General features: G+C 43.6%; 1 protein-coding gene across 1 annotated transcript in view; it reads left to right on the top strand.

The window, feature by feature from the left end:
- OSMR (oncostatin M receptor) overlaps positions 1-26,533 on the top strand; it is a 57,401-nt gene that overhangs the window by 18,444 nt on the left and 12,424 nt on the right. Inside the window, exons 3-11 of the mRNA XM_082837408.1 lie at positions 5,248-5,420; positions 11,241-11,412; positions 15,627-15,902; positions 17,228-17,357; positions 17,909-18,060; positions 20,767-20,909; positions 21,217-21,370; positions 24,161-24,237; positions 25,314-25,536. Of these exons, the coding sequence (XP_082693534.1) occupies positions 5,248-5,420; positions 11,241-11,412; positions 15,627-15,902; positions 17,228-17,357; positions 17,909-18,060; positions 20,767-20,909; positions 21,217-21,370; positions 24,161-24,237; positions 25,314-25,536 (1,500 nt within the window). The remainder of the gene's footprint in view (positions 1-5,247; positions 5,421-11,240; positions 11,413-15,626; positions 15,903-17,227; positions 17,358-17,908; positions 18,061-20,766; positions 20,910-21,216; positions 21,371-24,160; positions 24,238-25,313; positions 25,537-26,533) is intronic.

Below are 26,533 nucleotides of genomic sequence, written 5' to 3'. Positions count from 1 at the left end.
AGGACGAATTATTAGTGAGGCGCTGCTGGTCAGGCAGGCACTTGATATCGTGGTGATGCTGGATCTCTGTCATTTGAGATCCGCATCTGCTGCGGGTAAGACGTCATGCCAAGTTCTGGGGACAAGAGTTCGTTCAAAGGTGCATAAGCCTCTGCCTCTGTCCTCCAGGAAATTTGAATCTAGAGTGAGACTGACAGCAACGAACGACCATACAGGCAAGATGAAATGAGGGCTAGGAAAGGTGGGGTGACTCTGCATGCACCCTGCTTCCCTGGTGCTGATGGCTACACGGCTACTAAAACAACTTCCCCCCGTTCCATAAGGGATCTGCCCTTTCATCTCTCCCCGTCTCCCTCTAGTTCACTGTATTAGGCTTGGAAGACACAGGTTTAGGGAGAGAATGAATAACAGCTGTTGCCTCTAACTAGCGAATTGAGACATTTTATTCACAAAGGAGATAAAACCTCTAGCCAAATAACAATAGAATATGACCACCATGTTTGGGCTTTGAGCATTCAGGAATTCCAACTTACTTCATTTACCTTTGAGTGAATAGGGCCTGATACATGATTCACTCTGCCCAAACTCGTTAAGAATCAGAATGCCAATTTATTAACTTCCAGTGGGGAATAAAACTGGAAAGATAACTGGGGCTCAGCCTTTTGGTGTAAATTTAGAAGACTAAATTATGCATTCTGCAGTGTCATTGTAGTGAAGTGAACCAGATATCTTAATATTTCTTTTAAAATCTAGCATATTAAGCTCAATATAAAAAAAAAACAAACAACCCAATCCAAAAATGGGCAGAAGATCTAAATAAACATTTCTCCAAAGAAGACTACAGATTGCCAACAAACGCACAAAAGGATGCTCAACATCACTAATTATCAGAGAAATGCAAATCAAAACTACAATGAGGTATCACTTTACACAGGTCAGAATGGCCATCATCAAAAAGTCTACAAACAATAAATGCTGGAGAGGGTGTGGAGAAAAGGGAACACTCTTGCACTGTTGGTGGGAATGTAAATTGATACTGCCACTATGGAGAACAGTATGGAGGTTCCTTAAAAAACTAAAAATAGAATTACCATATGACCCAGCAATCCCACTACTGGGCATATACCCAGAGAAAACCATAATTCAAAAAGAGTCATGGACCACAATGTTCATTGCAGCACTATTTGCAATAGCCAGGACATGGAAGCAATCTAAGTGTCCATCAACAGATGAATGGATAAAGAAGATGTGGCACATATATACAACAGAATATTACTCAGCCATAAAAAGAAACGAAACTGAGTTATTTGTAGTGAGGTGGATAGACCTAGAGTGTGTCATACAGAGTGAAGTAAGTCAGAAAGAGAAAAACAAATACCATATGCTAACATATATATGGAATCTATAAAAAAGGTTCTGAAGAACCTAGGGGCAGGACAGGAATAAAGACGCAAAGGTAGAGAATGGACTTGAGGACACAGGGAGGGGGAAGGGTAAGCTGGGACGAAGTGAGAGAGTAGCATGGACATATATACACTACCAAATGTAAAATAGATAGCTAGTGGGAAGCAGCGCATAGCACAGGGAGATCAGCTCGGTGCTTTGTGACCACCTAGAGGGGTGGGATAGGGAGGGTGGGAGGGAGACGCAAGAGGGAGGGGCTATGGAGATATATGTATACATGTAGCTGATTCACTTTGTTATACAGCAGAAACTAACTCACCATTGTAAAGCAATTATACTCCAATAAAGATGTTAAAAAAAAATCTAGGGCTTCTCTGGTGGCGCAGTGGTTGAGAGTCTGCCTGCCGATGCAGGGGACACGGGTTCATGCCCCGGTCCGGGAAGATCCCACATGCCGCGGAGCGGCTGGGCCCGTGAGCCATGGCCGCTGAGCCTGCGCTCAGCAACGGGAGAGGCCACAACAGTGAGAGGCCCGTGTACCGCAAAAAAAAAAAAAAATCTAGCATATTATATGGTTCTGAAAGTAATACGTGTTTTCTAAAGAACATGTGCAAAGTACAGAAAAGCATAAAAAAGAAAGTTAAAATCACTCAACCTCACCATCCAGAAATGACTGTTAACATTTTAGTTTTACTTCTCTTTATAGCTTTTTAAAAATAATATAAGTACTTTAAAAAATATAAAATGGAGTGCATAGTTCAATATGATTTTTTTAAGTGTATGGAAAAAAGTCAAGCAAAACATACATGATTTGAACTTGGCAATGGAGTGAGAGTGGAGTTGGTAGGATGCTGGGGATTCAATTTCTGTATTATTTGAACATTTTTATCATGATCATGTATATTTTAAAAATAATTTTTATTGAGGTGAAATTCATGTAACAAAATTAATCAGTTTATGGTTAAAGTGGACAAATCAGTGACATTTAGTACATTGAATATGTTTTGCAATTACCACCTCTATATAGTTCCAAAACGTTTTTATTATCCCCAAAGGCAAGCCTGTAATCATTAAGCAATTATCCCCTATTCCTCCCTCCCTCAGCCCCTGGCAACCACCAGTCTGCTTTATCTCTCTATGGATTTATCTATTCTGAATATTTCATATGAATTGAATCATACTATGTATATGAGACCTTTTATATCTGGCTTCTTTCACTTAGTGTAATGTTTTCAAGGTTTGCCTAATTTGTAGCATCATTCCTTATTCCATCGAATGGATATACCATACTTTGTCCATCCAGTCATCTGCTGATGGACATTTGGGTTGTTGCCACCGTTTGGCTATTGTGAATAGTGCTGCTACAAACATTTGTGTATGAGTATTTGAGTCTCTACTTTCAGTTCTTTGGGATATATACCTAGGAATGGAATTGTTGGGTCATATGGTGATTTTAACTCTTTGAGGAACTTCCAAAATGTTTTCTATGGTGCTAAAGCCATTTTACGTCCCCACCAGCAATGTACAAAGGTTCTAATTTCTCAACATCCTCACAATGCTTATTTCCATTTTTAAAATTATAGCCATCCTGTGAGTGTAAGATAGTATCTCATTATGGTTTTGATTTGCGTTTCCTTAATGACTAATGATGTTGAGCATCTTTTCATGTGCTTTTTCATCATTTGTACATCTTCTTTGGAGAAATGCCCATTCAAGTCATTTGCCCGTTTTTTAAACTGAGTTGTTTGTCTTTTAGTTGTTGATTTGTAAGAGTTCTTTATATATTCTGGATGCTAGATAAGTGATTTGCAAATATTTTCTCCCATTCTTAGTTTTTTTTTCTCTTTCTTGACAAGGTCCTTTGATGCACAAAAGTTTTTAATTTTGATGGAGTTCAATTTATCTATTTTTTTCTTTTTTGGCTCATGCTTTCATGTCATATCTAAGGACCCACTGCCAAATCCAAGGTCATGGGAGTCCATACTGAGATTTTAATTGGTACTCTAGCCATCCCCAGCACCGCATTTACAAAATACTACAAAGGATGGGTATATTTTTGGGAAGATAGTCATTGATGGCTGATAACTTGGATTTTATGGACACTCTTGTTAACCTAACTTCCATAGAATGAATTTTCTGAGATTTTTTAAAATAAATTCTGAGGCTAATGCTTTACTTGGATTGTGAACCTGTCTACCATGTGGACCATTCACATGAAAAACTTCATGCTTGTATCTACCAGGAATGCTTCTCAGCTTATCTGGCTGGGTCCAGAGCCCCGTCCTTTTATCTGTATCCTGAGTTTGGCAGGACATGGTGGGAGCCATGCAGCATACTTCTCAGACATTCCGTTCCACGTGACCTTTGATTGGGCAGGATGCTCCTGCCTTAACAGTTGGCGGGCAGTGCGATAAAGGGGAGCAAGGTTTTGCTATTAGAGAGATCTATACTTAAATCCCATATAGCTTTGTGTAAATCATTTAAGCTTACTGAACTTTAGTTTCCCCATCTATAAAAAATTACTGTCTGAGTTTTACAGTGGGCATTACACGAGACAACGTATGTAAAGGTACAACGTATGTACCTAGCACTGTGCCTGGTAAAGAGTACGTGTTCAGTCTTGTTGTCGCTGTTATTTTTACCTCTCTGTGAGAAAAATAGCACATGTAGAATGGCAGTTTTGGAACATTTTTTTCCAGTATTAGAGATTCTTTCCATTTTTATTCTCAAAAGAACACACTCTCTTGCCTTTTGAACTAGATGCCAGAGGGTCTCAGATCACTAGGGGAAACCCCCAAAGAACTAGAAAAATGGATGCTGAAAAGATGGAATGTGCTCTACCATGGACCGTCAATTATCAGTTGCTTTTTTCTCTACAGTCTTAATCTTTTCAGTACCTTTGCACCATTCCCAGTTCACTTTAGACTCCCTCAGAAGGTCGTGAAACCAGTTGATTCGGCAATACACAATTCCTTTTGAATCTGCACAGCATTTTCTCTGCTTATGTAAAAAGTGCTTTGTTCTTCTCCAGGAATTAGCAGTGATCTCACTCACTCCATCAGGCCCCATCCTCTCTCCGGGCTGTTTCCTAGCTCACTGACCTCCGCAAATCTGTTTCTACTCTTTGACAGACTCTATCACACCACTAAATATTCTAAACTTGCAATGACGCATTACTTCTTACGAGTCTGTTGTGTCTCTCCAGCTAGGTTCCTTCCTTGAGCTAGAAACCTTGTCACAATTATTTTATTTCACACTAAGTGCCTAGTCTCATCCGAAGAGTCCAGTGCATTCTTGCCAGAGGTGTTTTAAGTTCAGTGCGTTGAGATTTAAGCAATAATATCTAGAGATGGAACTTGCTGTCACTTTTTAGCTACTTAATAAACTATGAAATATTGACTTCCAAAAAGAAAACTCTCATTTTAGATGTCCTCTTATAGCAGATTTATAGCAAAAAGTCCTCTTTCTTTATTTATAGCAAAAAGTCCTCTTGAAATGAAATTTATAGCAAAATGTCCTCTTTCTTTATTCAGCCTTATTACAAATTTCTGAACCATTTAGATTGTTCAATAGAGTATCCTTTTGTCTTGTGAAACTGTTTATCAGTTTATTAATTTGCTGTGTATCATTGAGCAAGTCATTTCATTCATCTAGGTCTTAATTTCTTTATCTGCTGAGTGATTTCTGAATTCCCTCCAGGTTTTCAAAGTGTCTAATTCTAGAATGTATATGTGCAATAATTTCTACAGCTAAACAATGATGATATTGAACCGTTTAATTATCTGTGACTATTCAATCATACTCCTATTAAATGTTATTTCATATCTTGTTTTGGCCTTTCAGTCTTATCTGAACCTTTACCATTAACTCCTGAATCGCTGAAAGTTTCTGTCAATTCTACGTGTCAGTGTTTGCATTTACAATGGACTGTCCACAGCCTCGCTTATCATCAGGAATTGAAAATGGTTTTTCAGATACAGATCAGTAGATTTAAAACATCCAATGTCATCTGGGTGGTAAGTATTTTTCTTTTTGGCTCAATATTTAAAAAATCCTTTTCTGACACTGTGTTTTATCTTTTATAACATCCCCCCAAATCCCAATATGGAAATATTGGGCAACTCAGAATACTTGTCCTAAATAATCACATTTCTGTGTTTTTAGTTAAGAGGGTCCCGGACAGGGCTTCCCTGGTGGCACAGTGGTTGAGAGTCCGCCTGCCGATGCTAGGGGACACAGGTTCGTGCCCCGGTCCGGGAAGATCCCACATACCGCGGAGCGGCTGAGCCCGTGAGCCATGGCCGCTGAGCCTGTGCGTCTGGAGCCTGTGCTCCGCAACGGAAGAGGCCACAACAGTGAGAGGCCCGCGTACAGCAAAAAAAAAAAAAAAAAAAAAAAAAAAAGAGGGTCCTGGACAAAGTAACATGACAATTTTGGTTTGTAGGTTGGATGGGCTGTGCTACGAATCAGATCATTCTCTCACTTCTGCTCTGTTCCCTGTGGAAGCTGTTGGGGTCTGTCCTTGTGAATACTGGATTCCAAAAATCCATGAAGGTCAATCACCTTATTCCTCTTCCTTCTTCCTTCCCTGTCCACCAGAGATCTTCCTAAATCAGATGTAAGAGTTTGGCAACATTTTTCATGCCACTGTGGCTCGCCGGCAGTTTCTTTACTAATGCTATGCTGGGATGCAAGGAATAAACCATTCTAGCATTTTCTGCCCTAATCAGCGAAGAGGTTCTCCATGGGCCATGTTGGAGAGTAACTTACAGTGTCCTTTGTTGCCTCATATGTGGCTTTTTCTACCACAAATTAAATTAAGAAAGTCCTGAATTTCACACACTTTTTGCTTTTGAATTATTTGGGATCGATTTTTCACTTGTCTGGTTTAAATCATGGTGGTGTCTGTTTTGCCTGATGCTTCCCCATCTATTGCATTGGGGCACTTTGGTAGTTGATTTATTTATTTTTCCTAACATCTATATTGGAGTATAATTGCTTTACAAACTTTGGTATTTTCTTTCAATTACCATTTATGGTGCAGGGAACCTTAATAATCTATGCCCACATCATGATCATTTATTAGCATGGGATGTTGAAGGACAGTGAAATATTTTCCCACTGAAGGGAACAGAGAATTTGCGTTGGAGGGAAGGGCAACACAGTGCTGTGTCATTACTGGGGACCTCCATTTGCTAGTGGACGGCCACTCTCCTCTCAGGTGCTGGAGGCGTGAGTACAGGGAGCCAGGTGGTTAGTTCCTTTAGCGAAGCATAAAGGCTACTAGCTTTAAAGGCTCCAGTTACTTTCCTTATCCATCACTGCATTTGAGATCTGAGTGAGTGGCCTAATTTAAATATCATTCTGACTGTTGATTTAGGATTGATACCAGGTCTAGAATTCCGCCCCTCAAAGGGCAGCTTCCCACCATGAGAGTTGTTCGGTGTTGGGTTTTTTTTTTTTTAATTGAGTCCAAACTTAGTTTATTTGGGGTTTGTTAGTTCTGCAGGCCAGGAGACACAGATCCAAGAAGCACTTGCATTGTGTTCCCTGGTGTTCTGACTTTAAACAACAGCGATGCTTATGTACAGCTGTTGCCTCCCCACCACCAGCCCATCTTCCCACCATCCCCCTCATGCTAATAATTTTTGTATTTTCCTGTTTTTTGTATTGTTAATGGATACACTGGTTGTTGATTTGGACCCAGTACAACATCGAGCAGAGGTCATATTGAGGCTAAGAATTATCTAAGGAAAAGAAATTTGAGAGAAGAGCTGGAGGAATTCGTGGAAAACTAGCACTTAACACCATTAGCGAAAGTAACATTAACTGTAGACCAAGTTGATCCCATTCTTTATTTTTCTAAAAGACAGTTCTTTCTGCTTTCATAGTAGAGAAAATAACAGTAGCAACATGTGAACAGACAGTTGTTCGTATCTGTTTACACCTTTGATTCAGGTAGTTCTCTTTTCAAGGTAAAGCCGCTGGCGAGACCTCCTTGTGTAACCTACCAAGGCTGGAGATGTTTGAGGGTAGAGTTTTGCCTTTTCGGTTATACGGTCCCCATAACACCCAGGCCAGCCTGATCCCAACAGAGGAGAAAACTAAGGCACAGAGAGGTTTGTGGTGCTGCTTTTTTTTTTCTTCTTCTTTTTCCTGTCTTTTATTCATTTGACAAAAGATGATCATACCTGACTATGCCAGATGTCAGGAACAGGAAAAGAAAAAACACCTTTGACCTTGAATTGTTTACAGCACAGCTGAGAAAGTCCAGGACACACAGAACAACGCTAAGAGGACAATTTAAGAAAAACTGAGACGGCCTCACCCTGACCGTGTCCACACAGAGCTCTCCCTTTTCCTGCTGGGGTTGGGTGGTGGAGGACCTGCCACACCCAGAGGAGGGAACTGCCCCTCTCAAGGCAGCTCTGTTTCTGGCTGGAGCCCGGGGCCCCCCACAGGGGTGACAGCCACATGCAGTCTTCCCAGGTCATCAGTCTCCACGTGTCCCAGAACAGACGATGCCAAGAGAAGCCCTTGTCTGAACCTCTCGGGCCTGAAATCAAGGACAGACATAAGGTCCCCCTCCAGTTAAGGGTCAGACAAAGCAGCTGAGAGAGGTCGCTTCCATCTGGACCGTGATCTCCCTTTCATAGGGCAGGTCCCTGTAATGCACCCTCACTCATGCCTCGGACTGTTTTGTTCCCAAACAAGCCACAGGAAAAGCACGTTGACCGAGGCTGTCACAGCTGGACCAGGGACTCTGAGCTGCCTCCTGGCTGGCACTGGCCACTCAGGCTGCACTACGTGCTCTCACCCTGGCTGGGGTTCTGCCCGCAGCCTCTCCAGCCACTTGCTTTATGGTTCCATCAATGGCAGGAGAAGGCAGAGTAGAGTAGCAGCTCAAGCTTGGAAGGAGGCTTGGAGCGTGAGTCAGTGAGGGATGAGCTCACTTCTCAGGAATGAATCAGTGATCTCAGTTGGACTGCTGTGGAAATGCCAGTTTTTTGTAACATACTAATGTCTGCCAGGGCCCAATTAAACTTGCCACTTGGATGAATGAAAACAGCCCAGACACAGTCATCACATTTTTAAAAGTTGCTGAATTGATGCATTCAACGAAAAGTTTTATCTCCTCCACAACGGGTCTATAAAGACCACAAAGCACAACTTGTGGTTAGACGGAATCCACACAGAGGGTGTCTGGGAAAAACAGAGCTCACTGCATAGTAATGAACGGAGGAAATCCCTCAGCACGGAGGTTTAGACTGTGGGCTCAGGTCCAGGCATTATTCCAGGCATGGGGCTGTGAGTGCTGAGCAAAAATAAGGAGATGATCCCACAATGCAGAGTATCCTAGGCGTGAGGAGTGCAGGTCGCTGACACGGGGCTGTGGGGTGAGATTAGGCCTGACCTTCTCCAGCGCCTTGGAGGAAGGGCAGTTGGAGCCAAAATAGGAAAGAAGATTAGAAGCTAATTTAGCATGGAGGGTGAGGAGGAATGTCCCAGGAAGATCCAGCTGGGGTGAGCAGAGGTCCTGAGTGGAAGGGGCTGGGAGCTTTCAGGCCTGAAAGCGCGGGGCATGTGGGGTGGGCAGGACAGGGCTAGACCACACACACACCGAGGGTCGTGCCCAGATGCTGTTTTATATCCAGGGAGCGGTGAGAAGCGGAGTGATGAGCTCTGATTGGAAGTCTTAAAGAAAGCTCACTCCGGCCACACAGTGGAGAGAAGTTGGGAGAACTGGAGGAGGTGAAGTGTGACCAGTTGGAATGGAAGCGAGCAGTGGGGTCGGTCCAGAGGAGAGGGGCCTGGAGTGGGTGGTGACCGTGGTGACAAGAGAAGTGGCCGAGTTCCCAAGAGACGGGGGAGGCAAAATCCAGCCGGCGGCTTGTTGGCAGCGAGGCCGCCAGGACGACAGGGTTCCTTTTATTCATTTATTTTGGTGTTGGTTCTTAAATAATAATTAAGAAAAGGTACCTGTGATCGCTCGCATTAGATAGGAAAAGTTGCATGGATCAGGACCACAGAACTTGTAGTTAAAAATGTATGTCTCGGGGCTTCCCTGGTGGCGCAGTGGTTGCGAGTCCGCCTGCCGATGCAGGGGACGCGGGTTCGTGCCCCGGTCCGGGAAGATCCCACGTGCCGCGGAGCGGCTGGGCCCGTGAGCCATGGCCGCGGAGCCTGCGCGTCCTCCGCAACGGGAGAGGCCACAACAGTGAGAGGCCCGCGTACCGCAAAAAAAAAAAAAAAAAAAAAATGTGTGTTTTGTAATCTAGGGATAAAGGAATACAATAAACCGAAATAATATAAATGTTTTACAAATGGGAGTTCTGCTTAGCGTGAGAAAGGACGTGCACGACTAGATGCCTTTCAGGTGGACGAAGTGCTTCTCCTTCCGGGGCTGTGTTTGGTTCGGCCAAGGCCGCTGTTTAAGGTTGGTGGCCTGGGGAGGGGAAGGCACAGGTGGAGGAAGGCCTCCGAGTCTGGTTGCATGTGACGTGTGTGCCGCCCCCCTTGTCTTCACTGTAGGACTTGCCATTGGCCCTTAGAAAAATGGATGCAGACTCAGTTTTCCCCAGGAAGGGCAAGACTTTTGTTGTCCCTGTCTCCCAGCTGTGGGTGCAGAAAGCAGGCGTCCTGGAGGGGCCCACTGAAAGCATGGGTGCCTGGAGCTGTGGTCCACGAAGAAGAATGAAGCCCAGTCCCCGCTTTCTGGGTGCCCTACTTGAGTCAGAGGCATAACCACAGATGAAATGCCACCAACTACCCCCAGTATGCAGGGGAGCTCGGGAAGAGGTGGGGATGGGAGGAGAGCAGAGGAAAGAGCAAGAAAGACTTCATGAAGAAGATGGGGTATAACAGGGGCTTGAAGGTGGGACTAATTCCCAATTCAGAGGGAGAGTTGGGGACGCGAAACCCGGAATGCCGCGTGAGCATGTACTGTGGAGTAAAGCATACAGCTCTTCCCGAAGTGTGGGGCGGACCACTGTGTCTGGAGACAGGAGTCCTGCAAGGGAGAGGCAGTTGGAGTCACACTGTAAATGGCCTTGGACGACAGGGTCAGGTGTAGAAGGAGCTGTTGAAGTATATTGCGTTAAAGAATGAAAATACCACTGTCTAAGAAAGATTAAGACTAAACGCTGTGCGGGAAAAGCAAATTACAGTACAACTTGGACAAGGTTCCCAAGAGCACAGTGTAGGGCGTTCCCATGAGGTTGACATCTCTGGGGACTAAAGATTCTGAAGGTTGGAGCTCAAGGGAGGGGCGATGGTCCCTGTGGCCACCGTATCTGAAAAGACAGGAGACAAAAACCAAAGCAATCATTGGGAGCCATCTGTTGACGTCTGGGAGACAGTGGAATTCCTGGGAACCATGAAGGACTGCCAGCTCTACTGAGATTGGGCCAACTTGATCTGATGAATATTAGAAAATTCTCATCAATCTTGCTTATTTTTAAAAGGGTGCCTCAATTAATTCTCTAGTGTGCAAGAATCTTCTTAGCACGCTCTTGTGACCAGCACTGTGTACATACCTTCTTTCTCTGATCTTTTCCCCCAAGACTCCAGTAGCTTCTGTTTTCTCTCTCACTTGAGCCCTCTGGAATTGGAGGCCCAGAGGGGTTGGGAGCCAAGTTTTCCAAAGGCAGGAGGCCAAGGCGGGTTCTTTGCTGGGCCGTCAGAGCTCGGAAGCTGGCTGGCTGAGAACAGACTGCATTTGTCCATATCCTGGAGTTACAGTGGACTCTTAGGTGTGTGCTTTGGGCTAAGTCCAGCCAAGCCATTTCCCAGGACCACACGGCTATATGTTTCCAAGTTTTTCTCTTTATTTCTAGGAGAACTACAGCACCACTGTGAAGCGGGACCAAGTCCTGCATTGGAGCTGGGAATCCGAGCTCCCTCTGGAATGCGCGGCACACTTTATAAGAATGAGGAGTATGGTGGATGACGCCAGGATTCCCAAGCCAGGGTTCTGGAGCAACTGGAGTTCATGGGCGGAAGCAGATGGTGAGAAGTGAGGTGATTAAAGAGTGAAGGGGTTTACTATCTAATATTTCTTGGGGACCAGTAGTCAAATAGTGGAAGTCCCTGTTGAGAAACTCTGGGTAGACACCAGCATCATTTTTCTTTGGCTCCTATTGGGTCTAAAAAGCATAGGTGTGAAACTTGCCACCAGGAGACAGAGGTCTAAGGACTTTCCCTCTGAATTTATTCATTGAGGTAATGACGCAAATTCAGACAATTTAGTATTCATTTTCCTTAGGTGTGAAGTGTGTATATTATAGAATGCTAAGTGAACAAAACAGGACATAAATTGTACATATGTTTTTATTAGAACAACACAAAGTGTGTATTCATCTAGAGCAGAATTTGGGAAGCTTTTTCTGTCAAGGGCAAGATAGGAAATACTTCGGGTTTTACAACCCTACGTTCTCCATCGTGACTGTTCAACTCTGCCATTGTAGCATGGGAGCAGTCATAGGCAGAGTGTAAATAAATGAGTGGCTGTGTTCCAATAAAACTTTATTTACAAAAACAGATGGTGTCTGGAATTGGCCCATGGGCCATAGCTTGTCAGCCCCTAATGTAGAGACGAGGGAAATATGGAAAACTGGAAGCAGTTCTTCATTTGAGATCATGGATAATTATGTTTAATTATTAAAATATCTCTTAATTTTGATTATTTTGTTATTAAAATTTAGCATTTTGCACAATTTCTTATGCTTCAGCTAAGCTATAGGTTAGTTGTAAAGCACTGGCATTTGGTGCTCTCAACTATATACGTTGACAGATTATCTGAAATTCCTGTCAAGAGAACCATTCCTTAGCTAAGTGTTTATGCAAATGTATTCATTCAAACTGATAGCATGTTAACTCAGGAGAGGCCCAATGATTAATTTAATACTAATAATAGAATCAAATCTGCATTCTAGTCACTGCTTTCAGCACTATATGTATTAATTTCATCTTCACATCAGCCCTATGAAATACATATAATTCTTATTCCTACTTCACAGATGAGGAGACTGAGGCACAGATAGCTTTAAAAAAATCCCATGCAGGGCTTCCCTGGTGGTGCAGTGGTTGAGAGTCCGCCTGCCGGTGCAGGGGACGCGGGTTCGTGCCCCGGTCCGGGAGGATCCCGCGTGCCGCGGAGCGGCTGGGCCCGTGGGCCGTGGCCGCTGGGCCTGCGCGTCCGGAGCCTGTGCTCCGCGGCGGGAGGGGCCACGGCAGTGAGAGGCCAGCGTACCGCAAAAAAAAAAAAAAAAAAAAAAAAAAAATCCCATGCGGGGTCATCAGGCCACGAAGTGGTAGAGCCAGAATTCTAACCTGGACAATCTGGCTCCAGAGGCCATTCTCTTAACCATCACATCCTATTGCTGAGAGACACACTTAACAGAAAAAATAGAGATTAAAAAGGTAGCAATAGAGAAAGAAAGAACAACATTATCAACAACTTTCGTACAGTGGACTAGGTTTATCAAAACTATAACCTCCAAACTAACTCAAGAATTGATAGAAAAGCTGATTATTCCTTAAAAAAATTTTTTTTTATTGAAGTATAGTTGATTTACAATATCCTGTAAGTTTTGGGTGTACAGCATAGTGATTCAGTTATACATTTTTTTTTCAGATTTTTTTCCCTTATAGGTTATTACATAATATTGAGTATAGTTCTCTGTGCTATACAGTAGGTCCTTGTTGGTTATCTATTTTATACATAGTAGTGTTTATATGTTAATTCCAAACTCCTAATTTATCCCTTCTCCCCACCCTCCTTTCCCCTTTGGTAATCATAATTTTTTTTTTTTTCTGTATCTGTGGGTCTCTTTCTGTTTGGGAAATAAGTTCATTTGTGTCTCTTTTTTTCTTTTAGATTCCACATATATGTGCTATCATATGTTATTTGTCTTTCCCTGTCTGGCTTACTTCACTCAGTATGATAATCTCTAGGTCCATCCATGTTGCTACAAATGGCATTATTTCATTCTTTTTTTATGGCTGAGTACTATTCCATTGCATATATGTATCACATCTTCTTTATCCATTTATCTGTCAATGGACTTTTAGGTTACTTCCACGTCCTGGCTATTGTAAATAGTGCTGCAATGAACATTGGAGTGCATGTATCTCAAATTATGGTTTTCTCTGGATATATGCCCAGGAGGGGGATTGTAGGATTATATGGTAGCTCTATTTTTAGTTTTTTAAGGAACTTCCATACTGTTCTCCATAGTGGCTACACCAATTTACATTCCCACCAACAATGTAGGAACGTTCCTATTTCTCCACACCCTCTCCAGCATTTATTGTTTGTAGACTTTTTGATGATGGCCATTCTGACCAGTGTGAGGTGATACCTCATTGTCATTTTGATTTGCATTTCTAAAATGATTAGTGATTTTGAGCATTTTTTCATGTGCTTTTTGGGCCATCTGTATGTCTTCTTTGGAGAAATGTCTATTTAGGTCTTCTGTCCATTTTTTGATTGGGTTGTTTGTTTTTTTGATATTGAGCTGCATGAACTGTTTGTATATTTTAGAAATTAATCCCTTGTTGGTTGCTTCATTTGCAAATATTTTCTCCCATTATGAGGGCTGTTTTTTCATTTTGTTTATGGTTTCCTTTGCTGCGCAAAAGCTTTTAACTTTAATTAGGTACCACTTGTTTATTTTTGTTTTTATTTTCATTACTCTAGGAGTGAAACCAAAAAAGATAGTGCTGTGATTTATGTCAAAGCGTGTCTTGCCTATGTTTCCCTCTAGGAGTTTTATAGTATCTGGTCTCACATTTAGGTCTTTAATACATTTTGAGCTTATTTTTGTGTATGGTGTTAGAGAATGTTCTAATTTCATTTTCTTACCTGTAGCTCTCCAGTTTTCCCAGCACCATTTATTGAAGAGACTGTCTTTTCTCTGTTGTATATTCTTGCCTCCTTTGTCACAGAATAAGTGACCATAGGTGTGGGTTTATCTCTGGGCTTTCTATCCCTTTCCATTGATCTATATTTCTGTTTTTTGTGCCAGTACCATACTGTTTTGATGACTGTAGCTTTGTAGTACAGTCTGAAGTCAGGGAGCCTGATTCCTCCAGCTCCATTTTTCTTTCTCAAGACGGCTTTGGCTATTTGGGGTCTTTCGTGTTTCCATACAAATTTTTTATTCTAGTTCTATGAAAAATGTCATTTGTAATTTGATAGGGATTGTAGATTACCTTGGGTAGTATAGTCACTTTGACAATATTGATTCTTCCAATCCAAGACAGGATATATCTTTCCATCTTTTCATGTTCTTCTTTGATTTATTTCAAGGCTGATTATTCCTAATCCCCAAAACACTGATTCTCAACCATGGCTGCACATAGAATCACCTGGGGACCTTAAAACAAAATCCCACACCCAGGCCACTGCACTTGGGTGACCTTAGTGATGGCAATTTTAGAGCCCTGGTGGGCCAGCAGCCAGACTGCAGGGGCCTAGGTGAGCAGGGGGTGATTGACAGCTGAGTGATGGGCACAGGCAGGTCCTGGGGGAGGCTGACTGTGGAGGAGCGGGTGGAGAGGAAGCTGGAGGGAGGCATGGAGGGCGGTGAGTTTGCCTAAAATGGCAGAGACCTGAGGATTCTTATGTGCTGATGGGCCACACAGACGGAAGATGGAAATGAAAGGAGCTCTTTGGGTGAATGGCATCTGAGAAGGTGGAAGAGGAGTGATCTACAGGACAATTTAGAGATTATGAGGGACACGTGGCTTGGGAGCTGGGCAGACCTGGTGGGTGTGAATGTGGCTTTGCCACTTGCTGGGTGAGGGAACTTGGGCTCAGTCCTGCCCACCCCATTGCTATAAGGTGGTAAGGATGACAAGAGAGAAGATACATAAGCACTTAACACACGGCCTCCCACGTGGCTGGGATTAGTGCAAAGCAGCTACTGCCGTCCTGATAACCTATAAGCAGGAATGACAGGATCATCCGCAGAGCGGCAGTCACGGTGCCATCTCCACAGTAAGAACGAGAGCGGTGGTATGATCGCGGCAGTAGGAGTGACGGTACAGAGGATGGTTTTGCACACACCAAAGTTTATAGATCTGCTGTAGAAATTTTAGCTTCCTGTTTTCTCCGGGAGGCAGAAAAAGCTACAGTTATCTGTTGAGAGTGAGGCAGGAGGGGGCTGGTTTGCCTTTTGTGTCCAAGTCTAACTGAGCTGTCTTCTTTTATCTTGCAGCACAGAATTTGCTTGGACATGATCCATTGTTTGTCTTCCCTAAAGATAAGCTGGTGGAAGAAGGCTCCAACGTCACCATTTGTTACGTTTCTAGGCTCCATCAGGATAACATATCCTGTTATTTGGAAGGTGTACAGATATATGGAGAACAGCTTGATCGAAGCGTGTCTGCATTCGAGTTGAAGAACGTGTCTTTTATTAGGGAAAAAGGGACAAATGTCTTCTGTAAGGTGGACCAGGGAGGTGTTTTGGGAGGCATCGTTCTCTTTGTCTCAAGTGAGTGTCCACATCTCTGTGCCCCCCTCCCATTTCCTGTGGAATAGATCAAATTTCCTTTCCCAGAAGACAAGGAAACGTTTCCACTCGTGGCCTCAATTTTCTTTTGTTTCCCAAGTCTTCTAGGAGAGACTCTGGCAAAGACAGTCTGAAGCAATCCTTGTCGGATTTCCTGTTGTTTTCTTGAGTTTACTGACAGTTTTATTCCTAGGAAGCAAGAGCGTTTGGGAGAAAGTTCAGGTCATGACCTGGACCACTGGGACGATGTCCTGCTTTGCGTTAGCCATGCTGGAATGGCTGCAGGCTGGGAGAGGGAGGAGAGGGGCTGCAGGCTGGATGGCCCTAGAGAGACAGCCGAGGTGGTGGCCGGAAGACCCAGGTTTGGCTCTTCTTGCCACGGCTGGGAGTGCCTTCTTGGCTGAGTTTCCCAGCCTCTTCAGCTCAGTGTTCTCCTTTGTGAATGGGCCCAGTAATGGCTGTTGTGAGGGTTACTGCATACGGCCAGGGCCCCGCCCCGGTATGGTGGCTGCACGCAGTAGGACTTCTGCAGATGAGGCCGCTGCTGTTCTTAACTGGGTGCAGAGGTGTCAGGTACCTCCGTGGGTGATGGCGAGGGGAGAGAAGGCAGCGTTTCACTTTCCCTGTAGGTCCCAGTGTGCTCACCCAGTGGCCTCCCTTCCCCTGCACAGTGGGGCGGTATCTGCCACTCCTCCCTCCCTGCTTCCCCTGCCAAAGGCTGTTTCTGATCTCCCAGACGCTTGGTCACCTGTGCCTCTTGGCGTGGCCTCCGAGAACTGCGGTGCCTCGGGGACTTGGCGGTGCTGCCCGTACATTTCTTGGACCTCTCAGCCTCCAGCTGCTGAGTTTAGCGGGGTCCCCAGATCTGGCTTCCCAGCATCCCAAGCACAGCCCAGGTTCCCAGTAAGCCAGGGCATCTACAATGAAACACCAAGCAACGCTGACCCCATTCATTCATTGTTCTGTTCACTCTGTCTGCATGTAGCAGTACTGTTGAATGCTGCTAGCAGGCACTGGGGCTACAACTTTCATCAGGTAGACAGAGTGCAGACCACATGCAGTACACGTCTGCCGTCCTCGGTGATACCCCAGCAAAGCACCAGGGAAGGAGAGAGTAGGGACCAAGATGAGGTACCCGCAGTGTGCCTTTCTGGAGCTGCTGATGCGTTGGCCCCCATTGAAGTAATCTTTTCATTGTTCAGAGCAACTCTGTGGCCTCAGACCCCAAAGAGAACTTTCCATTTCACTTGTCTTTCGATAAAGAGCTTCAGCTAGGTCTTTCATCTGTTTTTTCCTTGTACGGACAGAAGTGCTTGAAGAGCCCAAGGACTTTTCTTGTGAAACCCAGGACCTCAAGACTTTGACCTGTACTTGGGATCCCGGGAGCGACACTGGCTTGAGTAAACAGCCTTCCCAAAGCTATACTTTATTTGAATCGTAAGTGAGCTTTGGTTACATTAGTGACGGATTCTTCCTTGTTTAAGGTACTTGTGACAGTGTTACAGAAAATTTGAACAAATATTTTCAAACCACCTGCCAGGGTCAGGAAGAAATCTTTAAGTGGTCCCAGGTATACAATACTTTCTACCTGAGTTTTGTTAAAGGATAATGTAGCATAAAAATGATAAGAAAGGCTGTTAATGGTGAATCTTGATATGAAAATCGTTCCATGTGGTAATCTAGGTCTACCTAATTTCTACCTTTTTAAGAGTATCCAAAGTAAACTAAGGAAAGTTTTCACCACCCAAGAGGAGAAGTCAGCAATTCATCATTACACATTTAACCGCATAGGTCAAATTTTTTGAAACAATATTTTCGTCACTGGTATTTGTTGGTGACGGATCGATGCTGTTGTGTGGAACATAGTTTGAAAGCCACTGAGTGTGTCTCAGGGATACTCAGTGGATTCAGGGATACATATCTGCATTGTCAAAAATGTAAACCCTGAAATTGTTGTGTGGTGTTTTTTTTTTTTTTTTTTCTTTAAGATTTTCCGGAAAAAAGACACTTTGTAAACACAGAAACTGGTGTGATTGGCAAGTCGCTCAAGGCTCACAAGAAACTTATAACTTCACACTCCTGGCTGAAAACTACTTCAGAAAAAGAAGTGTCAGTATTCTTTTTAACCTGACCCAACGAGGTGAGACTTGAGTGTAGCCCACTGTGGCCACGAGCGTATCTTTGTTTGACACACTGTGTGATCAAGTAAATGTGCCGTAGATTTTCACCTAATTCACATCCCAAGTGAAGGTTTTAGTTTATCACTTGTTTGTGCCAAGTTATAAACTTGGGTGCGTGCATGACTTGTGGTCCCCATTATTTGTTTATTTTGATAATGTAATAAACACCAACGAGCTTACCTCAAGTTCAAAATAGAAATCTGACAATAACTTACTTCATCTCCCATCCCACAGCCCCCCCACCCTGCTCCTTCCACTAAGATAACAGATTTAAGTCATGTGTGTGCATGTGTATGTATTCTCATTTTCTTATGAAATCCCCAAAATACTGTTTTTATTTTGTTTTAATGTATATGAGACATCAAGCTAGTAATTGCTTTTATACGATATTAAATTGCTAATATTTACCCATATTATTGAGTGTTGTTGTAGTCCATTTTCACTGCTGTAGAGTATTTCATTGCATAAATATACAGTGTGTTATTCATGCATCTCTTTTGGTGGATTTTCAGATTGTCTCAAGGTTTATGCTCTTGGATACAGTGTTAATAAGAGCATTTTGATATATATATCCAGTACACACCTAGAGTTGTAGCTGTTTTTCTTGCGTATATACCTATATACCTAAGAATGGAATTGGTGAGGACTCAGAAAATGTGAATGTTCTTCAACTTACAAGATAATGCCAAATTCGCTTCCAAAGTGGTTGTACCAATATATTCTCTCCAAGTTGGTTTTGTCACCCTTTGCATTTTTGTCAGTTGAATGGATGTTAAGTGGTATTTTGCAATGGTTTGGATCTGCACAGCCCTGAAGTTGAATATCTCTTTCTATGTTTTGACCACATCCCTGCCTCTCTTATGAAATGCAGCATCTTTAAACTCGTTGTTCATTTTTTCTGGAATTCTTGTACTTCTCCTTTGCCTTCTTAATTCTACACCTCATTTAGATTTCAACTTAATGATCACTTCAGTCACCTAATTACAGGGTGCCACCAATGTAGCGGGCACTGGGCACCCAGCAGTGAACAGAGTTGAGTAACTGCCCCTAATGTGTGTACATGCTAGTGTGTGTTTGGAGGGAGGGTTGAGAGTGGGGCATGGAGACACACAGTAAACATGTAAACAAGTTAATAACATAATTTCAAGCATCGCTAAGTCTTGGAAAGAAGATAAAATTCAGGTGACGGGTAGAGAATGCCTGGGGTGCTGCTTCAGTTGGGATGAGGGCACTGAAGGATGAGGAGGCAGAAAACATCTAGAACATTTGGAGCAAAAGAACAGGATTTGAGGGCTTCCCTGGTGGTGCAGTGGTTGAGAGTCCGCCTGCCGATGCAGGGGACACGGGTTCGTGCCCCGGTCCGGGAAGATCCCACGTGCCGCAGAGTGCCTGGGCCCATGAGCCATGGCCACTGGCCTGTGAGTCTGGAGCCTGTGCTCCGCAACGGGAGAGGCCACAACAGTGAGAGGCCCGTGTACCGCAAAAAAAAAAAAAAAAAAAAGAACAGGATTTGTAAAGGCCTTGAGGTGGGAACATGCTCTGGGTGTTTCATGCAGGGAAGAATATCCTTGTGTCTTTCCCGTGAGAGAAAGGAGATTGGAGTGGTAGGCAGTGGCCAGGTCACATAGCAACTGTGGAAGTGCGTAAGGTGGAAGGTTTTTTTATTTCAGATATTCTATTTTTCACTTCTCAAATTTCCATTTAATTCTTTTTTAAAAAAATAGTTTCTATTTCTCTGCTGAGAAATGTTTTCCTTTTATTCATTTCAGATGCAGTTACTTTTTGGTTTTTTAATAAATTATTTATTTATTTTTGGCTGCGTTGGGTTTTCGTTGCCGTGCGTGGGCTTTTCTCTAGTTGTGGCGAGCTGGGGCTCCTCTTCGTTGCGGTGCGCGGGCTTCTCATTGCGGTGGCTTCTCTTGTTGTGGAGCACCGGCTCTAGGTGCGGGCTTCAGTAGTGGCACGTGGGCTCTGTAGTTGTGGCTCGCCGGCTCTGGAGCGAAGGCTCAGTAGTTGTGGCACACAGGCTTAGTTGCTCCGCGGCATGTGGGATCTTCCTGGACCAGGGATTGAATCCGTGTCCCCTGCATTGGCAGGTGGATTCTTAACCGCTGCGCCACCAGGGAAGTCCCTGGATGCATTTACTTATACCTCATGGATCTGTTTTATACTCTTTATCTAATTGTAGCATTCTAAGGGAGTCATCTTGAGGCGTGGGTCATCTCAAAGTTGACACCTGCTGATTGTCTTTTTCCTCAAAAATTGGTGACATTTTCTCTTTTTTGGTTTTGTTTTGTACGTCTAATCATTTTGGATTGTATCCTTGAAACTGTTAATGTTACGTTGGTTAGACTCTGGGTTCTGTTATATTCTCTTTGATGGGCCACTTCAAGTTTTGACTCCCCTCTACATTCTTGCCTGCTTTTGTTTAATTTTAAGAGTCCTCCGTTTCTTTTTGTATTTGTTCCGAGTTTCTAATATAATCAGTGAGAGAAAAGGCTACACTTGGCTACTCCATCTTGGCTGCAAGTCTGGTTTTGTTTGCCATTTTCTCAGAAATAAACAAAAATGCTTATTGAACAAATCAATATAAAAATGAACTGCCTATTTACCAGTCCTTTTGGATCTGTGCTTGAATTTTTTTCATTTTTTCATTTTTTTTGCAGTTCATCCAATGACTCCCTATAACTTATTACCTAAAAATGTTGGTGCCACAAATGCCACCATGACCTGGAAGGTACACTCCATTGGAAACAATTCCACGCTTTTGTGTCAGCTTGAACTCCTTGCTGAAGGAAAAGTGATACAAGTAAGTGTTTAACTTTCTATTTTCAAGAATTTCTTTGTGTCTAAACAGAGAGACTGGTGAGTGAAATCTCTTTAAACTCTTATTCCTATGTGTGTTCAAATGATATGGGTCATCTGTTTAAAAGGTCCAGGAAATTAATCATAGACTTTTAGAGTTTAGAGATTTTTTTTTCTCAAAGAAGAACTAGTCTTACTCCAAATCAGGTCTTACTCTGTGTGTGATTTGGCTTTGCAATGAAGTATGCTCACCAATACTTCTGTCTTCTTCTCCCCCCCCCACCTTTTTTTTTTTTTTTTTTTTAATTAAGCAAAGCAATGTTTCCATCAAGGTGAATGGTGAGTGCCTCTTAAGTGAACTGGAGCCTGACACAGAATACGTGGCCCGAGTACGCTGTGCTTATGCCAACCACTTCTGGAAATGGAGTGAATTGATTAGTCAAAAATTCAACACAGCTGAAGCTGGTACGTTCCGCTCCCTGACATTCCAAGGGTCTAAACTGACTGACAGGAGACGGGTGGGCTTCTCTGAGAACTTTTGTTTGTACCAAAAACTCAGGGGAAAGTATAACAGAGGCTTGGTACCATCTTTAAAAAACAACAACAAAAAACCCCTAAATTAAATGCCTAATGAAATGTGAGTGGGATGATATCTACCTCAGACATTTGCCATCTGAGTTATTTCTACTGAACGTTTTCTCTCTGATCTTCAGTTTGCCAAAGTGGTTTCTAAGCTAAAGGTATTGCTGGATTCCCGTTGGATCTGGGGCTGTGTAAATTAGTATAAACTTTTAATTCAGGACTGGGGACAAACAGTAGCGTTTGTGCTGAGGAAAGCACTGATCTCATGCTAAACAGCCTCGGGCTGTGTTTGGAAATGTACTGGTATTTGGAAACTGAATCATCATTGTTAAGTTTTTGGTTCCCGTGACAACAAACTGGGAGCCTTCTCATCATGCTCTCAGGGGTCGTTTCCTCAATAATGACTGAACAGAGACTTTTTCCCCCAAATAACTATGTCTTAGACCTCAGATAAACCTCAGGAGATGATATGGCCCAGCGTTGCTTTCACCTCCTTCCAATCCCAGATGATAAAGTCTTACTGTTGCCCACTTTACACATGAAACAACTTGGGCCCCTAAACTGGGGAGACATGCCTGGTTTGCAGAGTTAATGAAGGGCCGAGACGTGACAACAGTAACCAGGGCAGTTACCGCTTCTCTACGTGTTTAGTATGTGCCAGACACAGCTGCGAGTGCTTGCAATGTTTTCCCCTCAAATCCTCCCACCACGCAGTAGGTCCTGTTATTATCCTCACTTGATAGATGAGGCCGCGGAGGCCCAGGGAGGGTGAGGAGTTTAACTGGCCCCGCTAGCAAGGGACTGAGCTGTGACTGTAGCTCAGGCCCAGGCTGGCTGACTCCAGAGCTCCCCCCTGATCTGACCCAGACTGGCATCTGCATGGTCTGTCTCTCGGGGGTGTCATTACAGCCTGGAGATCTTTTTGATTCAAGTCCTGGCTATTTTGCTGCCTAAGGAAGGATTATATCTATTTATTTGATTCCATCTTATTATTTGTGTTTGTAAGCTGGTGAGTTCTTTCTGTTTCAGCCTGGGGGGAACGTTTTCAAGCACTGACTCTGATTGGCGGGCTGGCGAGGGCAGTGCCTGAAAACCCACACCCAGGGCTGGTCACCAGAGGTGCTCAGCAGGCCTCCTCCCCTTGTCAGCCCCCCCCCACTTCCCTCCAAGACTCCAGTCATTTTTCTTGGGGGGTAGTCCCCTCCAGAGCCCTGTTCCTGATGGTAATTTGGTTTATTCCTCAGTTGTGTTTCATTAAAGAATTTTTACTTTATTAATACTGCATTGCTTTGGGATTTTTTTGCAAATTTATTCCAACATTATACCTAAAATTTAGTGCAATGAAAAATAACAGAAAGATGGCATTTTTAGTAAATAGTTTCTTTCAGATTATAGTATCATAAACCTGCAAAATACTTAACTTTGCTTTCGATGATGACAAGAAAATGAGATGAATCTACTGATGGTGAATCCACAGATTTTTTTTTCACCTTGAATAACACTTTGCTTAATGCTGGCAAAGTCAATGTTTATGTGTATTATAATCCTACTTAAGCAGAATCATGGTGAGCAGAGCTAAATGACACCATGGGAGAAATTATATTGACATAAAGATGGAGCACCGTCAACTGTGCTGCAATTCTCTTTTCTTGCAAGTAGTCCTGTACAAACCAGCTGAAGATTCTGCATTGAGCTTGGGGGTCTCTCACTGAGTATTTCAATATGTTTTTGATTTAATATTGGCTTCTCCGACGGCTTGTTGAGAAAATTGAAATCTGCCTCTAATAGATTTTAAAAATATATGGTCACCTTTATGTTGAGTAGAAAGTGTCAGTAACTAAGGGGGAAAAAAAGGACTTTCTTAAATTTCAATTATTGGGGACTGTAAACTATATTTTTATGAAACAGAGAACTAAATTTGTATGTGTTATGTTGCAAAACAATGCTTCTTGCACAGAGATGTGTTGAAGCAAATCATAAATCACTGGTCCTACCGTTTACTGGCAAGAAAGACAAGGAAGCAAGCTCTTCTAGAACAGAGTGGGGAGAGGCATATGCTGGGGAGAGGCATGCAGCCAGTGCCCTGAGGGTCCACATGCAGGCAGCTGGCCCAGGCCAGGAACTTGGGGGGGTGGGCGTGCATGGGGAGGAGGGTAGCAAGGAAGGGGTCCCAGGCTCTGACCGCAGCGACAGGCCAGCCCGTGTGCAGTTAGGAACTCGGGGAAGAGTGCAGCCTTCCCCTGGGGCCCTCCACTTGAGTGTGTCCATTGCAACCTTCACAAGTGGGGCAAGGAAACAGCAACAGTCTGCTGCTCCTAGAAATTCCAAATATGGGAAATTTACCTGACTAACCTCCTAGAATTGGACTGACAAAGGATTCCAAAATTCCCTGGTGGCTTCCAGAAGCTCTGAGGCTTGAGTTCACAAAGGCCCCATGTGATGTCCCATTCAGATGTAGCAGCCCTTTTGTAAAGCACCTACTGTGGGCCCCTAGTGAGGCGAGACCAGTATGGCCGCGGCCAAGTGGGTAGAAGTCGCGGAGAGTGAAAAAGCGAGAAGCAGGCTCAGGCAGGACAGGCCGTGGTCACTTCTGTTGATGAAACTAGAGAAAGGTTGAATGTATTATTGTATGTGCATATTGTGACCCTAGAGCTTTTCTTTGGTTAATTTCAGCTCCCTCAGAGGCTCCCGATGTCTGGAGAAACTTGAAGATGGTGTCGGGACATCCTACTGTGAGTTTATTCTGGAAGGTGAGATGCAGACGTTCAAAGAGACAGATTTTTGCTTGGCAGTTATCTTTCACTGAAACTAGACATTGGTGCAGTCTTCTGATGGGGAGGGCTGTTAACATGAATCCAGTAGAATTTGTTACCCAGTGGAGGAATCCCAGCTCCACATCCATGTCCCCAGCGCTGGACCAGTAACTCCTTCCTCAGCAGCCCCTTGCACAGGGGGCCAGTTCTGCTTGTTAGAACTGCATCTCCTAACTTCTCCTCAGGCCTGCCTCTAACATCTGCAGGGCCCAGTCCATGAGTATAAGTGGAGAAATATATACCATAATTAAAAGTTACAAATATTTAACTATTCAGAGTATTTATATTTAAAAGTTATAAGTCAAGCTAAAAGACTGCAATATAAAATTAATCTTGTCTTTCTATCTTAACTGACATGTCTTCACGACAACGTGGAAGGCCTGGTTTGCGTTAAGAAGTCTCGGATTCCTCAGTGTTTGATGCTAAATCATGGCCATGCTGAGGGAGCTGGTCCTTGGCCGCAGGCCACCCCACTCTTTTTCCCATCTCCACTCCGGTCCTCCCCACCAGGGAGGACCCCCATGCACACACATGTGGACGTGCCAGTCTGTACGTCCAGGTTTTGTCCACACCCCAAGCTAACAGTTGCCCCAGCCCAATCTCAGGTCTGGGGGTGCACACACCAGGGGCACTGTCTGTCCTCAGGAAGGTAGGCCGGAGGTTCAGGCCCCTCCCGTCTGGGTCTACTCCTGTCTTTCCCACTCCATACTCACTGAGTGTGTTTTAATCCAGGCTAAAGAGTCCCCCTTTCTCTCTATTCCTGACTTGGTCACTCCTCTCTGGACACAGTATACTCTGAGATCTCCCCCAAATGATCCTATTCTCTGCTCAATTTTAGTTAGAATAGAATGTCTGATTTCAAGCTTGGTTTAGAAGGTTATTTTCTCTCTTAAGCTGTTTTAATTAGCCCGGTGTGTGTGTGTGTGTGTGTGTGTGTGTGTGTTCAATCAAGGGACAGAAACTCTTTTCAGAGGAAAGCCCATTTTGAAATGATTGTTTAATATTTTTTTCAGCCACTCTCAAAAGTGCATGCCAACGGGAAGATCCTGTTCTATAATGTAATTGTAGAAAACCTAGACAAGCCATCCAGGTTCGAGGTCCTCTCCATCCCTGCTCCCGCCAGCAGCACAGAACTAACCCTTGATCAGTGTTCTTACCAAATCCATGTCACAGCTCACAACAGCGTGGGCCCTTCTCCTGCTTCCGTAATTGTCGTTTCTGGAGACCCTGGAAACGGTGAGTGTTTTTGGTTTTGTTTTTCTTCTCTGGAAGAGTGTTGATGGTGTTATTAGGCAGAGATGGGTAAATCAGAAAGACAGTAATTTGGGGAGACAAAAGATCTAGCTGCCAAACACTGTCCGTCATTTTCTTTGGGTTCAGGCGTGTCAGCGGGTTTCTGGCGCAGTCCTCCTTAGTGTGGGAAGAAGATTTCAGCCATATCTCAGGGATTCTTCCACCAACTTGGGAATTGTCTCAAATTTATTCAAATAAATGCAACACCGACAAACAGTCCCAGCTGAGAGTTAGAGATGGTATGAAAGTGCTTTGGGCTTATGAAACATGAGGTGCATTTATTATATGGCAGAATATTTTGTCAGTCTTGGCCACCTATAAAGAGCCCAGGAACATTTCTGGACATCATGAGGAGAGCTAGCATCATCTTTCGAGAAGGGCTTTGCCAAAGTTGTGGAATAAAATGGTGATAACTGGCTAAACCCTTAGCCTGTGAGAGACCAAACAAGGTGGAAATGACCTTACGTGTACAATTAATAATGGTGTAAATCTCCTTCTTGGGAGAGCTGTGAAAAGAGGTTGGCTGCACTAACCCCGCCCCCAGCAGTACACACTCTGAGACACTGCACACTTGGACATGACCCAACAGACATCCTAAGATCATTCATGAACCTTGCAATAATGTCACCCTTCAGTTACTGCTATAAAAATTTTCAGACCCTGCTTGTAGGGTTATGTCACGTTGCTTTATACCTATCATTCAAATTAGGCTTAAATTTAGGTTAAGTGGGCTAGATTAGAGCGTGTTATTATTTTGTTTTATTTACTTTGTTTAAGAACTATCCCGTGTGTCAAGTAAGAAAAAGAAATTGGGATTGTGCCACAGGAGAAAAACTAAGGAGTCACTTAACCTAATCTTTGCTTGTCAAGAACTGTATTAGAGAAGGAAGTGAATAGTTGTATTCTGTCTTTATTAGGGCCGAATGGGAAAGGTGGGCAT

The sequence above is a fragment of the Leucopleurus acutus genome (assembly GCF_964270905.1).
Source record: "Leucopleurus acutus genome assembly, chromosome: 3".
Taxonomy (NCBI): Eukaryota; Metazoa; Chordata; class Mammalia; order Artiodactyla; family Delphinidae; genus Leucopleurus; species Leucopleurus acutus.
Note: the sequence above shows the minus strand (reverse complement) of the source record. Positions and strands in the feature narration are given on the sequence as shown.